Source organism: Canis lupus, chromosome 20 (genome assembly GCF_011100685.1).
Source record: "Canis lupus familiaris isolate Mischka breed German Shepherd chromosome 20, alternate assembly UU_Cfam_GSD_1.0, whole genome shotgun sequence".
Lineage (NCBI taxonomy): Eukaryota > Metazoa > Chordata > Mammalia > Carnivora > Canidae > Canis > Canis lupus.
In genome coordinates, this window is record NC_049241.1 from 10858843 (window position 1) to 10881793 (window position 22951).

The following is a 22951-nucleotide window of genomic DNA, read 5'->3' on the forward strand; positions in this document are numbered from 1 at the left end:
AATTAACAAGACAGGAACTAACAAATGTTGGCAAGGATACAGAGAAAGGAGAACACTCTTACACTATTGATGGGAATGCAAGCTGGTATAGACACTCTGGAAAACAGTGTGAAGGTTCCCCAAGCAGTTAAAAATAAACCTACCCTATGACCCAGCAATGGCACTACTAGGTATTCATCCAAAAGATACAAACATAGTGATCTGAAGGGGCAGCTGCACCTCAGTGTTCATAGCAACAATGTCCAAAAGAGCCAAACTGTGGAAAGAGCCCAAATGTCCATCGACAGATGAATGGAGCCCAAATGTCCATTGACATTTGTCCATATATATATATATGTAAGCCCCTTCTTCTTTATATAATATATATATATATATATATATATATATATATAATATTAATATATTATATATTAATAGTGGTATATTACTCAACTATCAGAAAGGATAAATACTTACCATTTACATCAATATGCATGGAACTAGAGGGTATTATCCTGAGCAAAATAAGTCAATAAGAGAAAGACAATTATCATATAGTTTCACTCATATGTGGAAAATAAGAAATAGCACAGAGGATCATTGGGGAAGGGAGGGAAAACTGACTGAGAAGTCATCAGAGAGGGAGAAGAAACCATGAGAGACTCTTAACTATATGAAACAAACTGAGGATTCCTGGAGGGGAGATGGGTGTTAGGATGGGGTAATTAGGTGATAGGCATAAAGGAGGGCACGTGATGTGATAGGTACTGGATATTATACATAACTGATAAATTGTTGAACACTACACCTGAACTAATGGCTAATTGAAGTCTGAAACTAATGGCTAATCAAAATTAAATAAAAAGAAGAAGAAAGTATCTAGTCTGAAGGAAATGAAAAAGAATGAAGAAAGGGAAGAAAGCCTATGTGATCTATCAGATACCATCAAAAGTAGCAATTTCTGCATTATGGGAGAATCAAAGGGGGAAAAGATGGAGAAGAGGTCAGAAAACTTGTTTAAAAAAAGTAATGCCTGAGAACTTCCCAAATCTAGGAAGAGATTTAGGTATCCAAGTTTGTAAAGCTCATAGGTCACCAAACTCAAAGCGATTTTCTCTAAGACCCATTATGAAAATCAAAGGAACTCTCATAAAACAATCAGCAAATTTCTCAGTAGAAATTTTAAAGGCCAGGAGATGGTGAGATAATACACTCAAAGTGATGAGAGAAAATAATTAAAAAGTCAAGCAAGAAAGTTCTATCCAGCAAAGTTGCCCTTCAGAAATAAAGAAGAGATAAAGACTGCCAGAAAACCAAAAGCTGAGAGAGTTCATCATCATTAGGCTTTCTTTACAAGAAATTCTGAAAGTTTTTCAACTGAAAATGAACAACAGCTGATTAGTAACAGAATGTATGAAAATATACAACACACTGGTAAAAGTAAGGATGCATCAAAGTCAGAATATTCTAACAGTGTAATGTGGTGTGTTAGCCACTTGACTCTAGTGTAAAGGCTTTAAGAAAAATATTTTAAAAACTACATTTACAATAGTAGGCTAATGAATATACAATACAAAAAGAGGTAAATTGTGACATCAAAAACATAAAAGAGTGAGGGGGAATAAAAGAGTAGAGTTTGTGTGTGCAAAGTTAAGCTGTTATCAGCTTTAAACAGGCTGTTATATCTGTAAGATGTTTTATGTAAGCCTCATTGTAGTCACAAAGCATAGTAGATACACAAAAGATAACCAAAAGCGAATCAAAGCATATCACTATGGAAAACCATCGATTCACAAAGGGAGGCATCATGAGAGGGAGAAAGGAACAAGGGAAACTATAAAACAGCCAGAAAACAATGGCATTAGTCCTTACCTAAAACAAATTACTTACAATAGATGGCCAACACGTATGTGAAAAGATACTAATATCGGAGGAAAGCAAATCAAAACTGCAGTGAGATATCACCTCATATCTATTGTAATGGCATGATCAAAAAGACAAAAGACACATGGTGAGAATGTGGTGCAAAGGGAATCCTGTTCACTGCTGGTGGGAATGTAAATTGGTACAGCCACCAAAGGAAATAGTATGGAGGATCCTCAAAAACTTAAAACTACAACTACCATATGATCCAGCAAATAGACCTCTGGATATATATCCAAATGAAATAAAATCAGGATTGCAAAGAGATGTCTACACTCCCATGCTCCTTGTAGCATTATTCACAATAGTCAAGATAAGGAAACAACCTAAGTGTCAATGGATGAATGGATAAAGAAAATTTATATATATATATATATATATATTTGTATATATAATACATATAATTTACATATATATATAAATTATAACATACACATACACATATATCTATATATACAAACACTGAACTATTATTCAGTCATTAAAATGAAGGAAATGCTGCCATGGATGGACCTTGGAGACATCATACTAAGTGAAATAAGTCAGACAAAGAAAGACAAATACTGTATGATATTACTTATATGTGGAATCTATAAATCATAGCAACAGAGAGTAGAATTGTAGTTGCCAGAGGTTATAGGAAGTATAGGTAACCAGGAGATGTCAGTCAAATGGCACAAACTTACAGTTAGAAGATGAGTAAGTGCAAGAAATCTAAGGTACTACATAGTGATTATAATTAACAACACCGTCTTACATACTTAAACGTTGCTAAGAGAGTAAATTTTAAATGTTCTAATCACAAAATGAAACAGTAATCATGTGAGGTAATAGGTGGTAACTAACCCTATTGTGGTAATTACTTTGCAATATATAAGTATATCAAATCATCACATTGTATGCCTTAAACTTTCCCGGTGTTGTAGGTGTCAATTCTATCTTAATAAAACTGAGAAAAATATAGTGGGAGCCCCATAAATAAATGAGGCAAACTCTCGAGAAGAATTCAATCTGAGTCTAATGCAAGCAACCCGTTTCTACTTCCTATCTTAACTACTCACTGGTTACTGTTGAACAAAATACCCATAAGAACAGACTGATAACAAAATTTACATTAATTACTCAAAAGTGTGGAGAGTGGAATGTGTACTAAGTGCATTACCATATACCACGATTTTAGAAAATAACTCATCATCCTGATATAAAACTAAGTATTAACAACATTAGTGCCAAAAAACTTTGACCAGAAGAATATGTAATTTCTCTACTCTCCAGTATTGAGTTTGAAAACAACAAACTTCTATATAATTAGTCATCACTCGTCGAAATTTCTGTAGTCATAATCCTACAACTTTGCATTTCCAAGGAAACATATCTTTTTTTGATAAAAAATATACCAGGTTTATATTTGTAATATTGACTGTTTAATTTTTTTTTAATTTAAATCAAAAGGATCACTAACAACAGCCTAAGAAAAATAAACCTTTTTCATAAGTGGATACTTTTAGTAAGCACCTTTTTACTTAGGCGCATCTAATATATACTTCAAAGTTTTCTCTTAAGACCTGGATCATTATCATGATGACTTTACTTTTAATATATTCCCTTGTATGTAAATATCTATGTTGTAACTCTATACTAGTTTCTCAAAGGGTCACCCAAACAGTATGACTTGTTAAAAGTGATGACAACCCATTGATACCTATCCAAAAAGGAGTTAGCTCGGCAGTTAATGTCAACTCTAAAATATTAATGTAATAGAATAATGCAACTTAATGATTATTGGCAGTATGTTTAAAGTGCTTGTTATTTAAGATACCCCGCCAAAAGAGTAACACAAAATGTGAAGCATTAGGAATAGGCAAATTTGGAGCTACCCAAGGTCAAAGTATTTCAAAGTCTTAATGGAGTATGTGTTCAGGTTGGCTACTGATCCTTCAGTTCGCCTGAGAGTGCTAATGCAACTGATGTAAGGCTTTGTAGAATTTCCTATAATCTCTTGAAAGATTTAACAGCAGGGATCCATTTGCCAAATAAAAGGAAAACAGATCCTTCTGTGCAGGTCTCAAAGAGGCTACATTTACACACATCAAGTTGTTCCAAATACAAAATTATTTAGGAAGGAGCTGGAGTCCAGTAAATAGATATTTCGCAAGCTGCCAATTATTAATTTAAGGTTTCTTATACTAGAGTATCTATCTTTTAGGACGATCCATTTGACTAATTCTATGCCCACCCCTCCGCACTATTGTGATGAATATTGCACTTTTCTGTGTGGATTCTGTTCAAGCTTCCCCTCCCCCTTTACTTGCCTATTCCAGTGGAATGAAACTCCGGGAAGCCTCTGGCAAAGGCAACCAAAAAGAGGACACATTTGGGATTGTGACCACTTCCAATTTTTGGCTGGAGCACTGAAATTACATTGAGAAATGTCTCTTCCTCGCTGTGCATGGCCTTAGTGGGACTCACACACTAGGTTCCTACTTTGCCACAACCAAAACGTACACACGCCTAAGAAACACTTGAACTCGATATGTTTCCTTCTAGTTCTATAAGCTGTTGTTCTATTTTTTTTCTACTGTAATTTCTCTCTCTTGCTGACATCCATCAAAACCTATTCAAACTGAGTCTCTTCCAATAAACACTTTTGTAAAGACTGAGAAAAGAAAGCCTCAGCTAAAAGCTGAAGGCAGTGTTACAAAATCAGAGAATTAATCAAACCATCTGCCTCTGAAATTTAGTGGGTATATTATAAAAGCATGGTTTACATTTTCCAGTGTAAACTATGCCATAAAAGCAATGTTCTTCTCCCCTACCCAACTGACCAAGAAATTCTATTGCTCAATGGAATCCTCGAAATTTGAGTCTCTCTTTCTATATTTAAAGTTGAGCTATGTTCCTTTTCACTACATCTTTAACCTCAGGGCCACAATCCCATGTCCTTCCTCTCTTAAGCATGTGCAACATATGGTAATGATACCAAGTAGGTGAGAAAAGGAGGAGTTCACCTTATCTTCAGGTCCTTTCATATTCCTTCACGATGCTCAACTGCAATGAAGGAAGGTAGAAGGGGTGAAGAGGAATTGCTGAGATGTCTTTTCTAGTGCCTATTCCTTCATGCAGCAAAACCACTCTGTCATCTTCTATTTCCAGTCTCACATCCACAATGACAGTCTATTATTGCCTGGAAAAAGCCCATCCTTTGCAATCAGGGTGATATGCATCTGAGAATCATCAGAACCAGGAAAGACTAGTTTTTCTCAGTAAGTATGTGATGACTTTACAATGCAAAGGAGCAGTAGGCTGACTCCCAGTCACTTACTATAGGACTTAAGGCCAGAATTAGAAGTTCTTGGCTCGAAAGCCAGAGCATTTTCTGCAGTAGTTTCCATGTTGTGTGGAAGAACATTTTACATCATAGTAATTCAACGTGCATAATTTTTTTCAAAGTGATGCTATTTCCTATACCATTTACAAATTAAAATATCATTAAATAATTTTCTTTTGGGTTTTTACTATGACCCTCTCTTCCTAAAATGTCATTCACTACCCCAGATAGGTCAACCTTGTCTGTGAACTCCTTTGAGGCTTAGCTAGGCATCTGTTTTCTTCCTGAGTTCTCCCTTACAGCATGCCCCCAATGAGGCTGTTTTCATGTGTTTTATGTGTTTCTACCTTTAGAAAGCAAAGATTAGGGATGCCTGGGTGGCTCAGTCGATTAAGTATCTGCGTTTGGCTCAGGTCATGATCTCAGGGTCCTGGGATCGAGCCCCATGTCAGGCACCCTGCTCAGCATGGAGCCTGCCTCTCCCTTTACCTCATGCTCTCCTGGTTGCTATCTTTGAGAGAGAGCTCTCTCAAATAAATAAAATCTTAAAAAAAAATTTTTTTAAAGCAAAGATAATTATTATTTTTGTCTTGTGGTTGTTACTACTATAATCATTATTTATGACTATTATTCTGGAACTGCATCTGACACAAAGAAAGTACTCAGACATGTACTATATGAATGTAAGGCATATCAGCAGATATTTTATGCCATCTTTTTCCTTCTATAAAGTCAGCTTACTATAAGAGATTAATGATAAGTTTAGAAAGCCAAATTGGAAAAACCTCTAGCAGTTTTATTGTGCCAACTACAGCCATGAAATCATCACCTCTTCCATTATTAAAAGACTATTTTTAAATTAAATGTGCATTTGTTGAGCTTAATCTATGTTGGACATTATCCTGGATATAGAGTGTTGAAAGACAAATACAACATAATGCCTCATCCCAATAGGCTTACATTAATGGGAGAGGATAATTAGACAGATTACAATAACATGCTATCAATTCTACAACAGAGTTATATAAAAAGTGTTATGGAACTTACAGAAGAGACACTCTCGATTATATTAATGAAAGTAGAAGCCAAACAACTAAAGTAAAGCCTGTCTAGATCAAGTAGAAAATAAATTATAAATTTAAATTACTACTTTAAAGTGTTTTGTTTTGTAGTGTGTGTCGTTTTGGGGGATTTTGTTTTTGTTTTTTATTTATTTATTTTTTAGAGAGAGAGAGAGAGAGAGATTGAGTCCATGTGTGTGCATGCAAGCAGGCAGACAGAGCAGAGGCAGGGAGAGAATCTTAAGCAGGCTTCACTCCTGGTGGGGAGCCTGATGCAGGTCTCTATCTCACGACCTGAGCTGAAATCAAGAGTCAGACCCTCAACCAACTGAGCCACCCAGGCACCCCCTTTAAATTATTATTTAAATTATGCTGGACAATCCACAGAATCACTGGGGAAGCCTGGGAACCAAAGTCAGAAAATGAACCAAAACAAAGGATGACTAAGCTATCGGTATCAAAGCCAAAACATGTGCCACAGAACCAAGTTAACTGGGGCACTGTTGCTGCTACTCTTGGAATGGAAGTTGGAGATTGTACTACCGCTGCCAGCTCATGCTGATTGCCATCTCCAGCCCTAGAACATGGATATCACTGCAGCTACTGTCAACAATATGGGTTCTCTGTTGTTCCTGCTTCTCTGTACCCCCAGCTCTTGGATCATCTATGATGGGTATGTCTGATTAGCCAAGACTGGGTTACATGGTTGTACCTTAGCTTCAAGGAAGGCTGGGAACATGAACATCTGGCCATTTTAGCTCTATAGTGATATGCAGGCTTGTTTTCTCCTCAAGACTTGTGTCATTGGTCATTCTCCATGAATTTATTCAGGGATGTAGACTTAAAATGGAGTGCTGTTAAAATAAACAAATGTATACACAGCAACCCAAAATAGGATCACAAAGGACGATTAAGTCAAGGATGGCTTTTCCCAAGGTGTCGTATTTTGAAAAAAATAAACTAGAGTTAGCTGGTGGTCCAGGCAGAAGCATAGTGTTGACAAAGGAACAGAGTATCCTGATACTTACAGAAGGTTGAATTGGTAGGGTAAAAAGAGTGTATGGGGGCCTGAGGTGAGAATAAAAGAGGATAGGGATAGTATGGGAATGAGACTCATGACTGAAGCAAACACTAGATCAGAAAGGACTTATATGCCATGCTAGATATTGTTTACTTATTCCTCTGGGGAAAGAGAGACCAGAGATAAATAATGAAATAGCCTTCTTTCTATTTTAGAAAGATTATCATCATAACTGAATGAATACTACATCAGAGGGGCTAATCTGGAGGTATGAACAGATATAGCTATGAATGGAGCTCACTGCCCAGAAGTAAATGGCAATGATGGTGTGGGTAAGGGGTCACCCTCAAGATGTGCTAGTAAATGGAGTCAGGGTAAAAATATAAAATGCTGTGCTAACCACTGAGAATCTAAAAAATAAAATACAAAATATAATTCCTCTTCTTGGGAATTTACAGTTTAGTTTTAAGAACAACTGAAGATAAATGATATCATGGGAGTTCTTGTGATTTTACATTTTGAAAGTTAGCCTTTGAATGTTTAATACCTGTATTTAAACTAGGACCACTGAACACTTCATTTGGGAAACACTGCAGTTAGGCTCGAAAATGCCTCTGAGTTTTCTATATTCACCATGACACAGGCAGAGACAAAAAAATAAAAGGAAAAGAATCTGCAATTCAACCTAGATGGAATTAAAGACATGTTACATCACACTGCTTTAAGTTTTATGAGGGGATCATAAGAGAGAAGAAGACAGTAGAGTCAGAATGAGGGCATCTGTATTAAACCACAGCAAACAGGTGTAGGATATAATTTTTTGTGACCCACAAGTCACAAAATTACATATTACAAAATTATATATCATAAATGTTTCATCTACAGGCTTTTTCTAAAAGGCAAAGGAAGACATGCAACTCCTCTCTCTCTTCTCATCTTCTTTTAAATACTTATTGAATGCCTTCTATATGTCAAATACTGTGGTAGATGATGGGGTCCTAAGGCAAAGTCCTTGACCTCATAGAGGTTACAGTACGGTGGGGAAGACTGATAATTCCCACACAAATGAAAGTAAACATTGCATCTCTGAAACAGGGAGAAGCGCAGAATCCAATAAGGAAAACAGAATCCCATAATAAGCAAATCTAACTAGTTCTTGAGATCTAAAAGAGACTGAGATTTGCAAAAAAAGTTATTAATAGTTGATTAAGTCTCACCTAATTACTCTAGGAAAGAATATTCTAGATTAAGACAAAGTATTAAATAAAATTAAGTTCTATAGTTTATCTAATAATGATAATTGCTTTATAAGACCAATTAAAATATCTGTACTAAGTAACTGGCACAAAATACCAAAAAGATAATTCAACTGTTATTTCAGATTTTGAAAAGTGGACATCTGTCATGATACCATACGCAGTAGCAAATCATTACTATTTGTGCTATATTGTGAAACATTGGTCATGTGATTCTCCTGAAAATTGTCTGGCAAACTCAAAAGTCATATGCCCTTACTCCCATAATCCTTGAACGAAATTTGATTCAAAAGTCTGAAATATATTAAGGTTGTATATACTATCATAAGCATTTAGTTTTTACCTTCACTTTAGAAAGAGGAGACTATATGTCTAATTTAGGCTAGTTAGGTTACTATGTTGACTTGAATATTAAAGCACATTGGGAGTGAATAATCTCTTATTCCTTGTGATATTAAGCAATAAATTGCTTTTGTTGATACTGCATGTGCATTCATTCAAATAAACGGCAATTTATGCAAATATAACTGTTTTACAAAAATCTCATCATTTGAGAAAATCATGTTACAGTCCTCTTTGAAGGACTCTTCAACAAGGAGCAGCATCCATGCATATTTAAATCTCCCATGACTACTGAGGTTTTCTTTGAGAGCTTAGAGAAAGTGTGCCTATGTTTCCATGTTCCAAACAAATTATATGGTCTCCTGATGAAGCATGGTTTCTTTCCTCAGACATCATTGTCTTGATTTCTTCTACCACAGCATGATAAAGGAGAGCTCACTCATGTTCTTGACTATGTGCATGGTGGATACACCTCATGCTCTAGTTCTTAAGCAGCCTCTGCTTCAGGACTTAAGTCTAAAGGTCTAAAGTAAATTTTAGAAGTAATCTTAAAGGGCACAACTTTAAAGAAAAAAAAAAAGATGTATTTATTATTTATTCTGGGGGAGGGGTGAGACTGTGGGGGGTGCAGAGGAAAAGGGAGAGAGAGAATCTCAAGCAGACTCCCTGCTGAGCACAGAGCCAAGGATGCCCAGCTCCATCCCATGACCCTGAGATCATGATCTGAGCCAAAGTTCAGGGCTTAACTGACTGAGTTACCCTGGCACTGAAAGGCTTAAAGATACTAATAAAGATAAGATAAGATAAGATAAGATAAGATAAGATAAGATAAGATAAAGAAAAAGATAAAAAAAAAGGGATCCCTGGGTGGTGCAGCTGTTTGGCGCCTGCCTTTGGCCCAGGGCACGATCCTGGAGACCCGGGATCGAATCCCACGTCGGGCTCCCGGTGCATGGAGCCTGCTTCTCCCTCTGCCTGTGTCTCTGCCTCTCTCTCTCTCTGTGTGTGACTATCATAAATAAATAAAAAATTAAAAAAAAAAGATAAAGAAAAAAGATAAAGATAATAAGATAAGAATCATAATCTTCAAAGTCAAACTGTTCAGAAAGCATGGAAGTAACTCCTTCAAGCCTGCTAACAGTACATAGAAACATCAATGACCTTATGCTCTCTCACTCTCATTCTCTCTCTCTCTCTCTCTCTCTCTCTCAGTACATACATAGGAAAATATGAATAGCTAACCTCTTTTTCTTCTTATGCTTCTAATATAATGAAGGCATATTAGCAAAAATAGCAACTCAGCTATTATATACCTATAATACATAATTTATATAACTACATATAATATATAAAACCTTGTAGTTATATCTAAAGGCAAGTGTCATCCATCACTTGCATTATTTTCAAATTTTTAAAACTCAAACAATAACTCTACTAATGAGTAAGGGATAGGCAAGGCTAGGTAGGGAGAGACAGGTAAGGGGCTACCCAACCAGGCTCACAGAAATCCCAGATGTGGAAAAATGTTACAGACAAGATATTAACCAGAGAGAAGGGAACATAACAAATCCACCTTGTTTGTTCTAAATACAGGTGAGATATTTTCATAATATTTACAAGTCTACCATGTTTGTCATAAATATTATAGAAAAGATATTTACCAAGTTCCCTGGTCAGTTTTCTATAAAAGACCATAAAAGGGCTCAGTGGCAATGCATTTGGGACCCTTCTCACTCTAGAGACCTTTTTCTTTTTCTTTTTTGTTCTCACCTTCTCTTAATAAACTTTCACTTCACTTTACCCTATTGTCCAAGAGATTCATTCTTCAATTCTGTGAGACAAAAACTCTGCAACCTTGCAACACTCCTCTATGGGGAACTCAACTGGTGTGATACACTAATAATAACTTGGTATTGTTGAGTGTTAGGCGATTCCCAACATATGATATTACTTACATTACTAACCTGACAAAGCAGGTATTAATCTCATTCTCTACATGAGGAACCTGAGACCTGAAAAGTTAAATCATGTATCCAAAGTTTTACAACATGAAAAGAATAGTGCCTGTTCCTCAAATCCACCTCCTCCTGGCACCCTAGTGCTTATCTCTGTGCCCCTCCATCCCTTCTACAAATGCATGTGGACTTGTATCTTTCTTTGAGGACCAGAGTCTACAGTCATCAGGCAAGAGAAAAAAGCAGACATTTAAAATTACCCTTAAAATTTCCTTAAGCATGTATACTGCCAAGAAATTCCAATAAAGCAATTTTTTCTTCTCTTTTTTCATGTTTCTTAACTAGAACATATTGCTGTTTTTTTGAATGAATATCAGAAAATAGTGGGGTTATTTTAGAGATTGTGGCATATGAATATGTATCTCTGTCTACTGAAGTCAGGCTTGGGGTAGCAAGATGCTCATATTATGAGGCCAGAGAAGTGAAAACAGTTGAAGAAGCAATGCAATCATGTTTCCCACGTCCAAGTTTTCTCTAAGTAATGTACACACTGGTGAATAAAGGTCCTGCATGTCATTTAAATTGCAATATTCTCTCCTCTTTTTTTTTTCTTTGGGGGTGGAGCAGGGTATTTGTTAAGCATATGAGTAAATTCACTTATATTAATTGCACAAATGCTGTGGTTTCAATGAAATTTATTATAAGTACATGATGAATATCATAATACTTACAGGAAAAGAACTAATCTGCAAGCCATTGCCTGAACCCTCAATGTTTTCCTGCAATTCTGCAACTGTCTTTTTAGTTACTCTTGTCCTCAAATTCAAAAGCTCTCAGACTAAAGAACCTCATCTGAAATGGCTGCCAATGATAAAATCTTTATTTCTGCGCTGGGCCATTTCAACATATGTTTAGCTAAAATTATGAGCTAGGAGTTTAATACCATATTGCAAGGGCGTTTCCTTTCTGCAGTGTCATTATACAGCAGACTCTGATATTATATCTTAAGTTTTCACCAAGTAGCACCAGGAATAAATAACCATATGAAACTCACCGCTGACCTGTCTATAAAATATAGTGTTAGAAAAGTTTCAAAGCAAACATTTGTCTTTTCCCTGTCCTTTACTGAATAATCAACATGATTTTGACCTTATGGACACTGTAAATTTTGTAATGAATTGGGTAGTGATCTTTGCTTTGTCCAGTATTAAATTTGAGACCCACTTGCAGCAGTTACATAGAATAAGATGGTATCTGAACTGTATCTCTGAATTTTATCTTCTATTTTACCCATATTTTCTCTTTATCTTATCTATTGGCTGTTATGCTCATATTTTAGTTATTGCTCTAAATTGGCTTCTAGTATTTGGGTCAAAGCAGGAGTCAAAGAAACAAAGAAATAAATAAAAATGTAGTTATCAAAACTTATAAGGTATTTCATTGAAGATTCACAAAGTCCATTATTAATGACTCTTATATTTTAGTACGCCTGACACAAGCCCAGAGTTAAGGTTTCTTTCCGAATCAGAAAATTTCTAACTGAATTATACTAAGTATATTTCCCTTAGAAACACAGATTCTGGGACTATAGTAGTGAATGAGATCGACACAATCTCCTCTCAGAGTCTAGGGGACAAGACAGAAAACATCAACAACAAAAATTATACCAGTATGTGACAAGTGCCATGGGAGGAGATACTAAATACAAGGCCAAGCGAATAGACCGAAGAAAGTTTGAAGTACATTTATACATTTAAAAATGGCATTTAGGATGAGACCTGTCAACGATCAAGAGTTATCTAGTCAAAGGGATGAAGAGTAAGAATATTTCAGTCAGATGGAAAAGTATAAAAATGACCCAGCTCTCAAGTGAATTATTCAAATTTAAACTAATGATAAGGGACTGAGTTAAAATCATGGGATATATATAAGCCCTGGCTCCCTTCTTTTAGTAGCCATTTGCAGATATACCATCTATACCCTGATGCATTACATGTCTAGGTGTATCTCTAGAATGACAGTCAAATATTCAAAACCATGTCTTCAGGATTTATGACATGTTTCCTCATGAAAAGGACCTCTGTTTCTATTACCTTGCTTGTGTATTTACCTTTATGGTCAGCTAACTATTCCAGTCAATAACCATTCAGATTAGATGAAATTCTTACAAACCAAACTGAGAACCTAACTTTAGCATTAAGAACTTTACAGGAATATCCAAGCATGCATTTTTTAAATGTATGTTTACTGTACCGATATTTCCATATGGGGAAGCCTAAATATTTATTGCCAGAATTCCTAAGTGTGAAGATTTTAATCTCATTTCTCAAAGTCTGTCCAATGGAAACCAGCTGGCCAAACATTTGAACTCATTAATTCCATTTCGAGCTAAAGAAACTTACAAAATAATCTATTACAAGTGCTACTTAATTGAACTATCTTTGTCAAAATAAAGTTCCAAAGACTATTTGTCTAAATACAGTCTACTGTCTAGATAATTTATTTACCTTGGTTTTAGATAAGTCAGTCAGAGTGTCACTGTCATTCCTTTTCAAAGCAAAGAGCCACCGTGATTAGGGTCTCATAATTTTTTTTAATTTTTATTTATTTATGATAGTCACACACAGAGAGAGAGAGAGAGAGGCAGAGACACAGGCAGAGGGAAAAGCAGGCTCCATGCACCGGGAGCCCGACGTGGGAATTCGATCCGGGGTCTCCAGGATCGCGCCCCGGGCCAAAGGCAGGCGCTAAACCGATGCGCCACCCAGGGATCCCTAGGGTCTCATAATTTTAAACAATTTGCTCACTTTGGAGCAGGGCAGAGAAGAAGGGCATGTGTGGAGAGGCACATTTATCAATAGTGTCTCAGGTTCCTGTGTGCAGGCTGCAATCCACACTATTACTCACTACACAGAAGTAAGATACCAAATTTAGTACATATTCTCTTATTTCCCTTTCTGCTACTAATACTTTAGAGGACTGCTGTTTCACACTTTTGAAAATATTCTCTTCAAAACTGGCAAAGTGTTGTAAATGAAGGCTTTACAGATTTACTTTACAGGCAGTAGGGAATATGAGAGTAGGGATATAGTGATTATCTACAGTGTTGGTTTAATGAAGATTGGAAAGAACACTACAAGCCACAGACAAGCGAAGAAAGTCATCTTGACCATTGCAATCTCTTCCTACCTGCCTCTTTGGAAATCTGTGTGAAGGATTCCACACCTTTCTCTCCGTAACTCCCTTCAGATGCCAGGGTAGACACATAATTCCAGCCTAGGGCCTTTACAATATCCACCATAGCCTGAGCTTGGAAGGAGTCAGGTGGGACCACACGGGAGAAGAAGTCATAGCGCCGGTCATCACTTAACTCAGGTGCCGTTGATGCATAACTGATCTGGGGGATCTGGAAAGAAAAGAAAACACCACATGAGAGAGCACACCACCAGGATGTAAGAGATTCACTTATACTGATGATAATTCACTCACAATACAGGGCTCGAGCTCCAAAGAGGATGCACGTTTTAGTAAACAACCCACTGCAACTCTAAACTACCTAAATGCAACCAACTACTTTCAGATAGCACCGAAAGATGTGCTTTTGTGCCTTGGCCTCTCATTTCCTCTTCAGAGGTAATGAAGATGGTAGGGAATCACATGAGTCATGGTGGTTAGGAGAAAAGAATTTGTAACCATTCTGATAAACAGAATCATGTTTTACTTCTTTTTTTAAAAAAAGAATGAATGAATGAATGAATGAATGAATTTATTTATTTATTTATTTATTTATTTATTTATTTATTTAAGAGAGCAAGGGAGCACAAATAGGAGGGAAGGGCAGAAGGAAAGGGAAAAGCAGGCTCCCTGCTGAGTGGGCAGCCCAGGACCCTGGGATCATGACCATGAGCCATAGGCAGACACTTAACGAACTGAGCCAACCAGTTACCCCCATGCTTTATTTCTCAAAAGCAATTAGAAACCACAACAAAAACAATTACCTAGCTGGAGTTTGTATAGAGATTGGTTGACATGGTTCATGAATATTGGTGGATATCATTAGTCATCTAACATTGTTTGAGTACTGATCATCTGTGAGGAAGTGTCTAAACAAGCTGCATCCATCATTTCATATATTCTTCACAAGAATATTATGAAATAACACTTTAGAACCAGGCCAGGGGGTTTCTTGCCATAAAGCCTTCACTTCAGCAGTCCCTGCACTTTGGAGAGTCTTTCTCAAAATTTCCTAAGCTCCTCTTTGGGTGGTGAGAGATGCAGGGCTGTCCTCTACCCTTCATGGGATTCAGCAGATGTCCCAAGGAGCTCTAGAACTTATGCCTGTGAGGATCATCCTAGGGCCCAATAGCAGGGCCTTGATTCCAGGAGAGTAGCCTAACATGTAGATTGCTCCCTTTACCTAGTATAGTACTTGTTTCTTAAGACTATATGAGATTAGGCTTACCTAAAGAGGCCTGGCATGCTGATTTTAGCTCAATCAAATTATGTACACATAAAGATGCTCCAGAAAAAATGTTTGCTTGGGATTCCAAATACCCAAGAGGAAGCCCCAAAGTAGCCACTAGTTAGGATACTGCCTTAGGTCCTAACCTCAAGACCTCTACACAGTTACTATTACCATAGTTCTCCTAACACTAGCATGCAACAGCCTATGATTGGTACCATTAATCAGCTGTAAGAATGAGCAATTTCACAAAACTCTGCTTGCGCACTCTCCCAGGCTTTACACTTGCTTTATCATACAGATTTCTCAAGTGTCTAAAAGCCAGTTTTGATCTTTGCTCAAGCCAAGCCTGTCAACTCTGCTCCAAAGATGCCAAAGTTCCACTCACGTTGATTCTTTGAGCCCTGAAAAATCCTACTCAATGTTTACCTATTCCTTTCCTTCCAGTGCAGTTTGCCCAAAATAAACCTATTTACTGTTGTTTGAAGCTGGTTACCACCTCTGTAAAGCTCATTTCTCTATCAACCTTTCTTGTCAACATTACTCTCAAGTCAGACGGCCCTGAGAGTAGATTGATTACCTACCATGAAGCCCATCCTTGATGCACTTTCTTCCATGACCCTGGGGGCACCGTCACTGATTCAATGCCCAAAACCAGTGTGAGAAAGCCTCAGTCTCCCTATCAGGAGAAACTCTTTGTGATAGGGGTCATGAGGTGTAGTGGAGATAAAATGGGATTTAGTATTGACAAGATCTGGAATCAAAGCCTGATGCTTCTCTTCATGAATGTTTACTTTGGTAAAGTTATTTTGCCTCAATGAAATATCATTAATAAAAGTTTGTTTTGAGGGATAAGAATAATGATTACACTTTGCTTAGCATAATGCTGGGACAGACTGCTTGATTCACACATGGAGGTAATGATAATCAAAACAGAGAACAGTGTGTGTTTCCTTACAAAGTTTACCCATTCCTCATATTTGAATTCCCAAGACACATTATTGCAAACATTCCCTTTACTGTCCTAAGGGAAGAACATATTTTTATATATTTCTGTCATCATTGCTTTAGGCATAATGCCTATTATTTATCCAACTTTTTCTTGCTGTCAGTTATGTTCTAAAAGTTTCATATGCGGGGATCCCTGGGTGACGCAGCGGTTTGGCGCCTGCCTTTGGCCCAGGGCACGATCCTGGAGACCCGGGATAGAATCCCATATCAGGCTCCCGGTGCATGGAGCCTGCTTCTCCCTCTGCCTGTGTCTCTGCCTCTCTCTCTCTCTCTCTCTGTGAGTATCATAAATAAATAAAAAAATTTTAAAAATAAATAAATAAAAGTTTCATATGCAGGAATTTATCTAACCATCAGTAAATATTCTTTATTATATTAAACTATTACTATCTCATTTTACATAAGAGGAAATTGAGACTTGAAAGTAGGATATGACCGTGCCTCAAATCCAAAATTGTAAGACAGAGAGCAGTACTCACACCTGAAACTGCCCAGTGCGAACTTCTGAACTCTTAACTATGACACTTTGCTGAATTGCTGGTAAAACATTTTAATAAGAATAAAACAAGGAAGGAAAGTAGATTACTGGAGTCCCACAGCATTAACTACAGAGCCACTAAAAGTATTTTTAGTGATCATTCCTAGACTGTTATTCAAACATTGTATGTAAATGCCTTGTTGAAGCTTATACAAATATCTTAACAGAATGAGCTCCCTATGTTTCATTTATAGTTCCAAGGTTATAAATTTTAGGTAAGGAAAACATCAACTGAATAAAGACTTCAGGCAGAAAAAAAAAGGAAGGGATTAAGGGAGGAATGAAGAGAGAGAGAGGTGAGGAGTGGGGAGAGAGAGACTTTTTCATATAAGAAATAAAAAGGAAAGAAGCCAAGCATGTCAATACATTTCCATCAATTTCAACTTGTGGAAGTGTAAAAGCTGCATGCTGTTGCACAGATGCCTTTGCTGCCTAAATCCCTTTCTACCTTTGAAACTGTGCTAATGAAGATACTTCCAGCCCTCTACTTGAATTTGCATTTATGTAGCTGAGATAAAATATCAGAATTGTGAAGCCCTCCCAAAGCAAGTGGATTTTCTATACTGTGCTCCAAATTCAGTGATGCAAATCTTGGTAAAATAGATTTCTTCCCTCACTACCATGCATCCTTTAAAAGTGGTCATTATCTGTGGTCTGTCTTTTCATTATAAATAAGACATATCTCCTGGTTTAAGACTCATGTGTATCTTTAGGATCATGCACATATCTTATATACAGTGTACTTATTTCTACATTATGCATATGTTAGAATAAGGAAGGAAAGAACAAATGAATTTCATTTCTGTGATAAAAATATAGCTGCATAAGGACATGCCTCCTTGCAGTAAGAGAAGAAAGACTGCAGGAATTTATGTAACCTATGAAATATGATGCTACTTATTTAAGTATCACGTTGCATATTTAGTTACTTGTTTTTAAAACAGTGTTTAAGCACACCACGTAATTATTTTGAAGTGTGTGTTGTACCTGGTGCCTACAACTGGCAAAATTATTATTAGTCATCTTCAGCGATTAGTCTCCACATTCTCCTTGATAGCCTAGCAATAATTTCTCTTCCTGCTACTGAAATCCTCTCTTCTTGCCAGTCTTCGATGGAAATGCAGAATTGATCCTTTGATGAAGAAAATTTAGTGTAGTAATACTTTGGCTGTAGAATAGTAGATATTTCGTCTCTCTTTGAGAATTCCCTTCTCTGATTAAATAATAATAATAATAAGCATTTTTTAAAGATTTTATTTATTGGGGCACCTGGGTGGCTCAGTTGGTTAAGCATCTGCCTTGGGCTCAGGTTATGGTCCCAGCCAGGGTCCTGGGATCAAGCCCCTCTTCAGGCTCCCTGCTCAGTGGGGAGTCTGCTTCTCCCTCTCCCTCTGTCTTTCCCCTGGCTTCTGTGTCTATGCTATCTCTCATTCACTCTCTCCAAAATAAATAAATACAATCTTTTTTTAAAAAACTCTACTTATTTATTTGGATAAATAATAAGGAGGGGGTGGGTGAGGAGCAGAGGAAAAAGGGACAAGCAGGTTCCCCACTGAGCAGGGAGCCAGGACTTTGGGCTAGGTCCCAGGACCCCAAGATCACGACCTAAGCCAAAAGCAGAGGTTTAATCAACTGAGCCATCCAGGCACCCTGAGCATTTTTAATCTTTATCACAGGACTTAATTTTCATCTTCTTTTATTACTCTCTACTATTCATAAAAATTTGCCTATCACATAAACATGGTTTTTGTTAATGATGAGTCTCAAATAGGATTAAAGACATTTATAATCCATTGTAATTGTTTAGAATGAGTCTGTACTTTTCCTTAGAAATGTGTATTTCTTTGTGAAAAACAGAGAAACAAAAAGAAGAAAATAACTTTAATGCCTTCATCCCTGTTAACATTTTTTTCTCTTTATCGTTTTTGTGTGTGCATGTGGGTATGCACATATATATTAAAAACTATGCAATTGTGAATCTCAATTTCTTCTCCTCCCACCCTTCCCTGTCCTTTCATTTCACTTTCTCTCTCTCTCATATTGTATAATATGCCTAGCTAAACCTAACCTAAACCTAATGTTCATTGTTAAATGTTTAAACATTTTCCAACTTTTTGCCACTAGAAAAAAAAAAAAAGAAGAAGAAGAAGAATATTCAAAGCTAATTCTGTGTAGATGTCCCTGAGTATTTTCTTAGAATTTTGTTCAAGCCTCTATCCCCACCAATGTGACAGGAATATTTGAGGTTTACATTTAAATATTTCCCTATATGGAAATTAGTTGGGATTATTATGAAAGTAGACCAACAATCTACAGTGACTTCTCTCAAATGGTTAACTACTTGCCCCAGCACCATATGTTAAATAATTAATCATTCTTTACTGATGGGAAAGACCATCTCTTGTCACATATTAAATTTTTAAATATCCTTGGATCTTTGGGGTGTATTCTCTACTATCTCACTTTCTATCTTCCAAGTCTAGGGAGAGTTACTATTTTATTTCTTATAAGTGTAGAGTATTTAGGGCTGTATTAGTTGGAATGTATCCTCTCTTCATAGTTTTTCTTTTAAAAACGGCCATAGGCAATCACACATATTTAATTTTCTAGCTGAAATTTTAGCATAATTTTTTGAAGTTTCTAATAAAGTTCCATTAAGGTTTTGATGAGAATTATATTTATAAATTAATTTGGGAAGAATTGATACATTTACAATATTTTATTTTCTCCTATGGGAAAATAATTATCTTCATCCATTCTATTGTTCATTCTTTTCTCTTAGTAAAATTTTATGATTGCTTCCATGTAGGCCTTGCACACTGTTAACTTTATTTCTAGATAATTGGTATTAACTTTATTTCTAGATAATTGTTATTTTTATTGCATTATGAATGATATAACATTTTATTTTGTTTTCTATTTATTGCTGGTATATGAGAATCTATTAATTTTGTATATTTACTTTGTGACTTACACCCCTGTTAAAATTCTTATTAGTTTTAATAGCTTTCAGTTTATTTCCTTGGGATTTTCAGGTAAGGAAGTCATATTATAAAAATTAATTTAGTTTTATTTTCTAATTACATCAGCTAGAATATCCAGGAAAACAAAAATGATAGTGGCGAAAATAGCTTTCCTTTTTCACATTTCTCAACAGTGAGCATTTAAAGTCAACTAGTACTTATTCTTATTTCTTATCTTGAAAAATGTATAGTCAAATGAAGAATTCAGACTATCAGTTAAAATCTTATTTTGCAACAAAAGAAAGAAAGAAAGAAAGAAAGAAAGAAAGAAAGAAAGAAAGAAAGAAAGAAAGAAGTCTTTAGCTAGAACTAATAGTATTCTGTCTTCAAAGAGTTGAAAAAGACCCTCCACCAAGATTTTCAAAGAAAATCTCAGTTTCTCCAATTATTTCACCCAAGGTATGAATCAGGTGACAATAATCACAAGATAGCAACTAGTTTCAAGTAATCAAGTTTTTGAGCAGTTCACACCTGAAAATTGTCATTGGAAAGCTATGTAGAAGCTAACTTTCTTGACCTTTTTTAAATATTACAAAGCAAACAGAATAAAAACAGCAATAAACCCATCATTCTGTTTATCCCTTCTCTCCTTTCTCGAGGAGAACTTAACCCCATGGAGAGCAAGGACCTTGTTCCTCATTTTATCCCCACTGGATAGCACTGTGAATGAGTAAGCCAGCAAATGAATGAAATAGAATAATCTCAAGAAAACAGAAACCCTTATCTTCTTGGTTGGTATGGTCCGAGGGACCCATAGGAATTGGAAATCATACCTCCCTTGGGGACCCGTGATTGGCAGTTTTAGGCATGGAAGCAAATGCTTTCTTTTGCACTTTTTTTTTTTTTTTTCTCCCTTGGCACACTATTCTCTAAGATTTCCTTCCTCATCACTGGAATGTAGGACAAGCTGACATTGGTTGGGGTTTCAGAGGTAAAGGGACCTCAGGAATCATTTAGAACTGTTCATTCTGTTTTTTTTTTTTCTCTTAGGCCCAAGATTTGATAACTCTGGGCACCTCTGGCAGTGCCCAGAGTTCAATCTAACTCTGCAAAATACACTTAAATTTATCATTTTAAATAGGGTCATTCTGCCCTGCTGTCTCCTTAGCTTCTCTCCTTTCCACAACCAGGCTTGGATGTCAGATGCAAGAAGCAATTAGTGTTTGGCATCCCAGGCCCTTGGTTCTAGTTAAATGCCTTTGCTTTATGTTAACATTGCCATTATCAAATTAAAATAGAGGGAAAAAGAAGGAATATATTAAACAAGTCTACAGAAAATAATTCTATGTCATGTTTAATAGAAAATCAAATGAGTGTGTGATGCACTTTCACTTTTCAAGTGTTGACAAGATTGAACTCCACATTTAATTTCATTCCATAATTACTACAAAGTCAAATACTTCTAGGCAAGGGATCTCTTGGGCTTAGAATCAACACTCCTTTAAGCATCACTTTAGTGTCTGTATCTGCCAAAATAACTGAAGACCCAAGTCCAGATTCGGACTAGATTACATTAATATAAATAATTTTTAAATCCAAATTGTTACCACTACTCCAACACAAACTTGATTCTCTTCAAAATAGATTCCTATTCTTATTCCTATTCAATATTTACAAAAATAGAAGAACCATTTCACTTATTTAGAAAAAAATGGAAGCCCTGAACTTGGTTTAATGCATTTTGAATTCCTTCGTCTTTATATTAGAAGGAAAGTGCCTCTGACTGGGAACTTCTTATTTTTGTAAAAGTGAATGAAGTGTATGGTTCCATGTTCCTGGGAATCTGCACAGATAGGAAAGGAAATTCAAAATGTATTAATTCCAGAGGGCATTTTCCACAAAACTTGTAAAATGCAGTTTTTGAAAGTATCATGTGCAATTAAGATAATGCTTCAGTGTACCTGTTGAGATATTAATGAACTCCCAGTGGGGCATTATTAAGTTCACAGTTAGCAGTAATTTCACTCTTAGTTCTTATTAAGCTTTATTGATATGGATCCCCAAAAAAGGGAAAAGGAATGAATAACCCTTTCAGGTTCATTCTTTGAAGCATCATTCTCTTCAATTTATACTTATTTCTTCCCTTGATAATATCTCAGCTTGAATTAGGATGGCTGGACTTCAATACTGATTTTTAATAGTATTTATTTATTTCAAAGTACTGAATAATGATTAAAAACTTTCAATTTGTCTAAAATCTGGAGTTTCATTCAACTTTAAATTACTCATGACAGAGATTATCATCAAGTATTGCAGCTCTTTTTTCCTTCATCTTTCATTTCTTTAATTGCATAAAACCAAACACCTTCAACATTCTGTGAGTGGTAATAACCATCTTGAGAACTGTGGAGTTCAATGTGTGGATTGCAAGTCAAATTTGTATAATATATGTTCCAAAAAATGTATCTGTTATTGATTTTATTACTATTGCTTTATTAAATCTCTTTATATACTGGGCTTTTAGATGTGTGATACTTTACATATATAAGCTCATGAATTTTTGCAACAACCTTTAATACGTAAAATATTACCATCATAAACATTGTTTTGCCTTCTTATCTCTAACTTTCTAAAGTTGATGTAAAAATGACTGTATTTCAGAATCCAGATGTTGACACATGTGACCAAACAGAATATAGGATTCTTATAGCCACAAAGTTGACTGAAGGGGAACAACATGATCCAGTCTAGACCAATGTGAATAAGTGAGATGCAATATCAAGGCAAAGTGGGGCGACCTAATATTTTACACCTCTCATAGTTGGCAGATGTTAGGAGTGGTTATGAGATGCCCTTGAAACTTTTCTATGTCATTTAGAACATGCTTTTCCACCGCATTTTAAATTCAAGTGTTTGAATAATATTCAAACTCTATCTTGACACAAGTTCCTCCAACATTCAAGATTTTTGTAAGGCAGTTCATGCTCTTTTTCCTTCAGATAATGCCTTGAAGTTTTAAGTAACTCTGGACCAAGCTGGTCTACATTTTCATAGGACTCAGTGTTTGGTTCTATGATGGACTTTCATTTTAAAATCATCTAAATCTAGAAAA

At 36.0% G+C, this 22951-nt stretch overlaps 1 protein-coding gene across 4 annotated transcripts in view; it reads right to left on the reverse strand.

Annotated features, from left to right (window-relative positions):
* Window positions 1–22951, reverse strand: part of GRM7 (glutamate metabotropic receptor 7) — an 834441-nt gene that overhangs the window by 558584 nt on the left and 252906 nt on the right. For all 4 annotated transcript variants that reach the window (XM_038565782.1, XM_038565780.1, XM_038565781.1 and 1 more), the window contains exon 2: window positions 14055–14271. In XM_038565782.1, the coding sequence (XP_038421710.1) occupies window positions 14055–14271 (217 nt within the window). The remainder of the gene's footprint in view (window positions 1–14054; window positions 14272–22951) is intronic.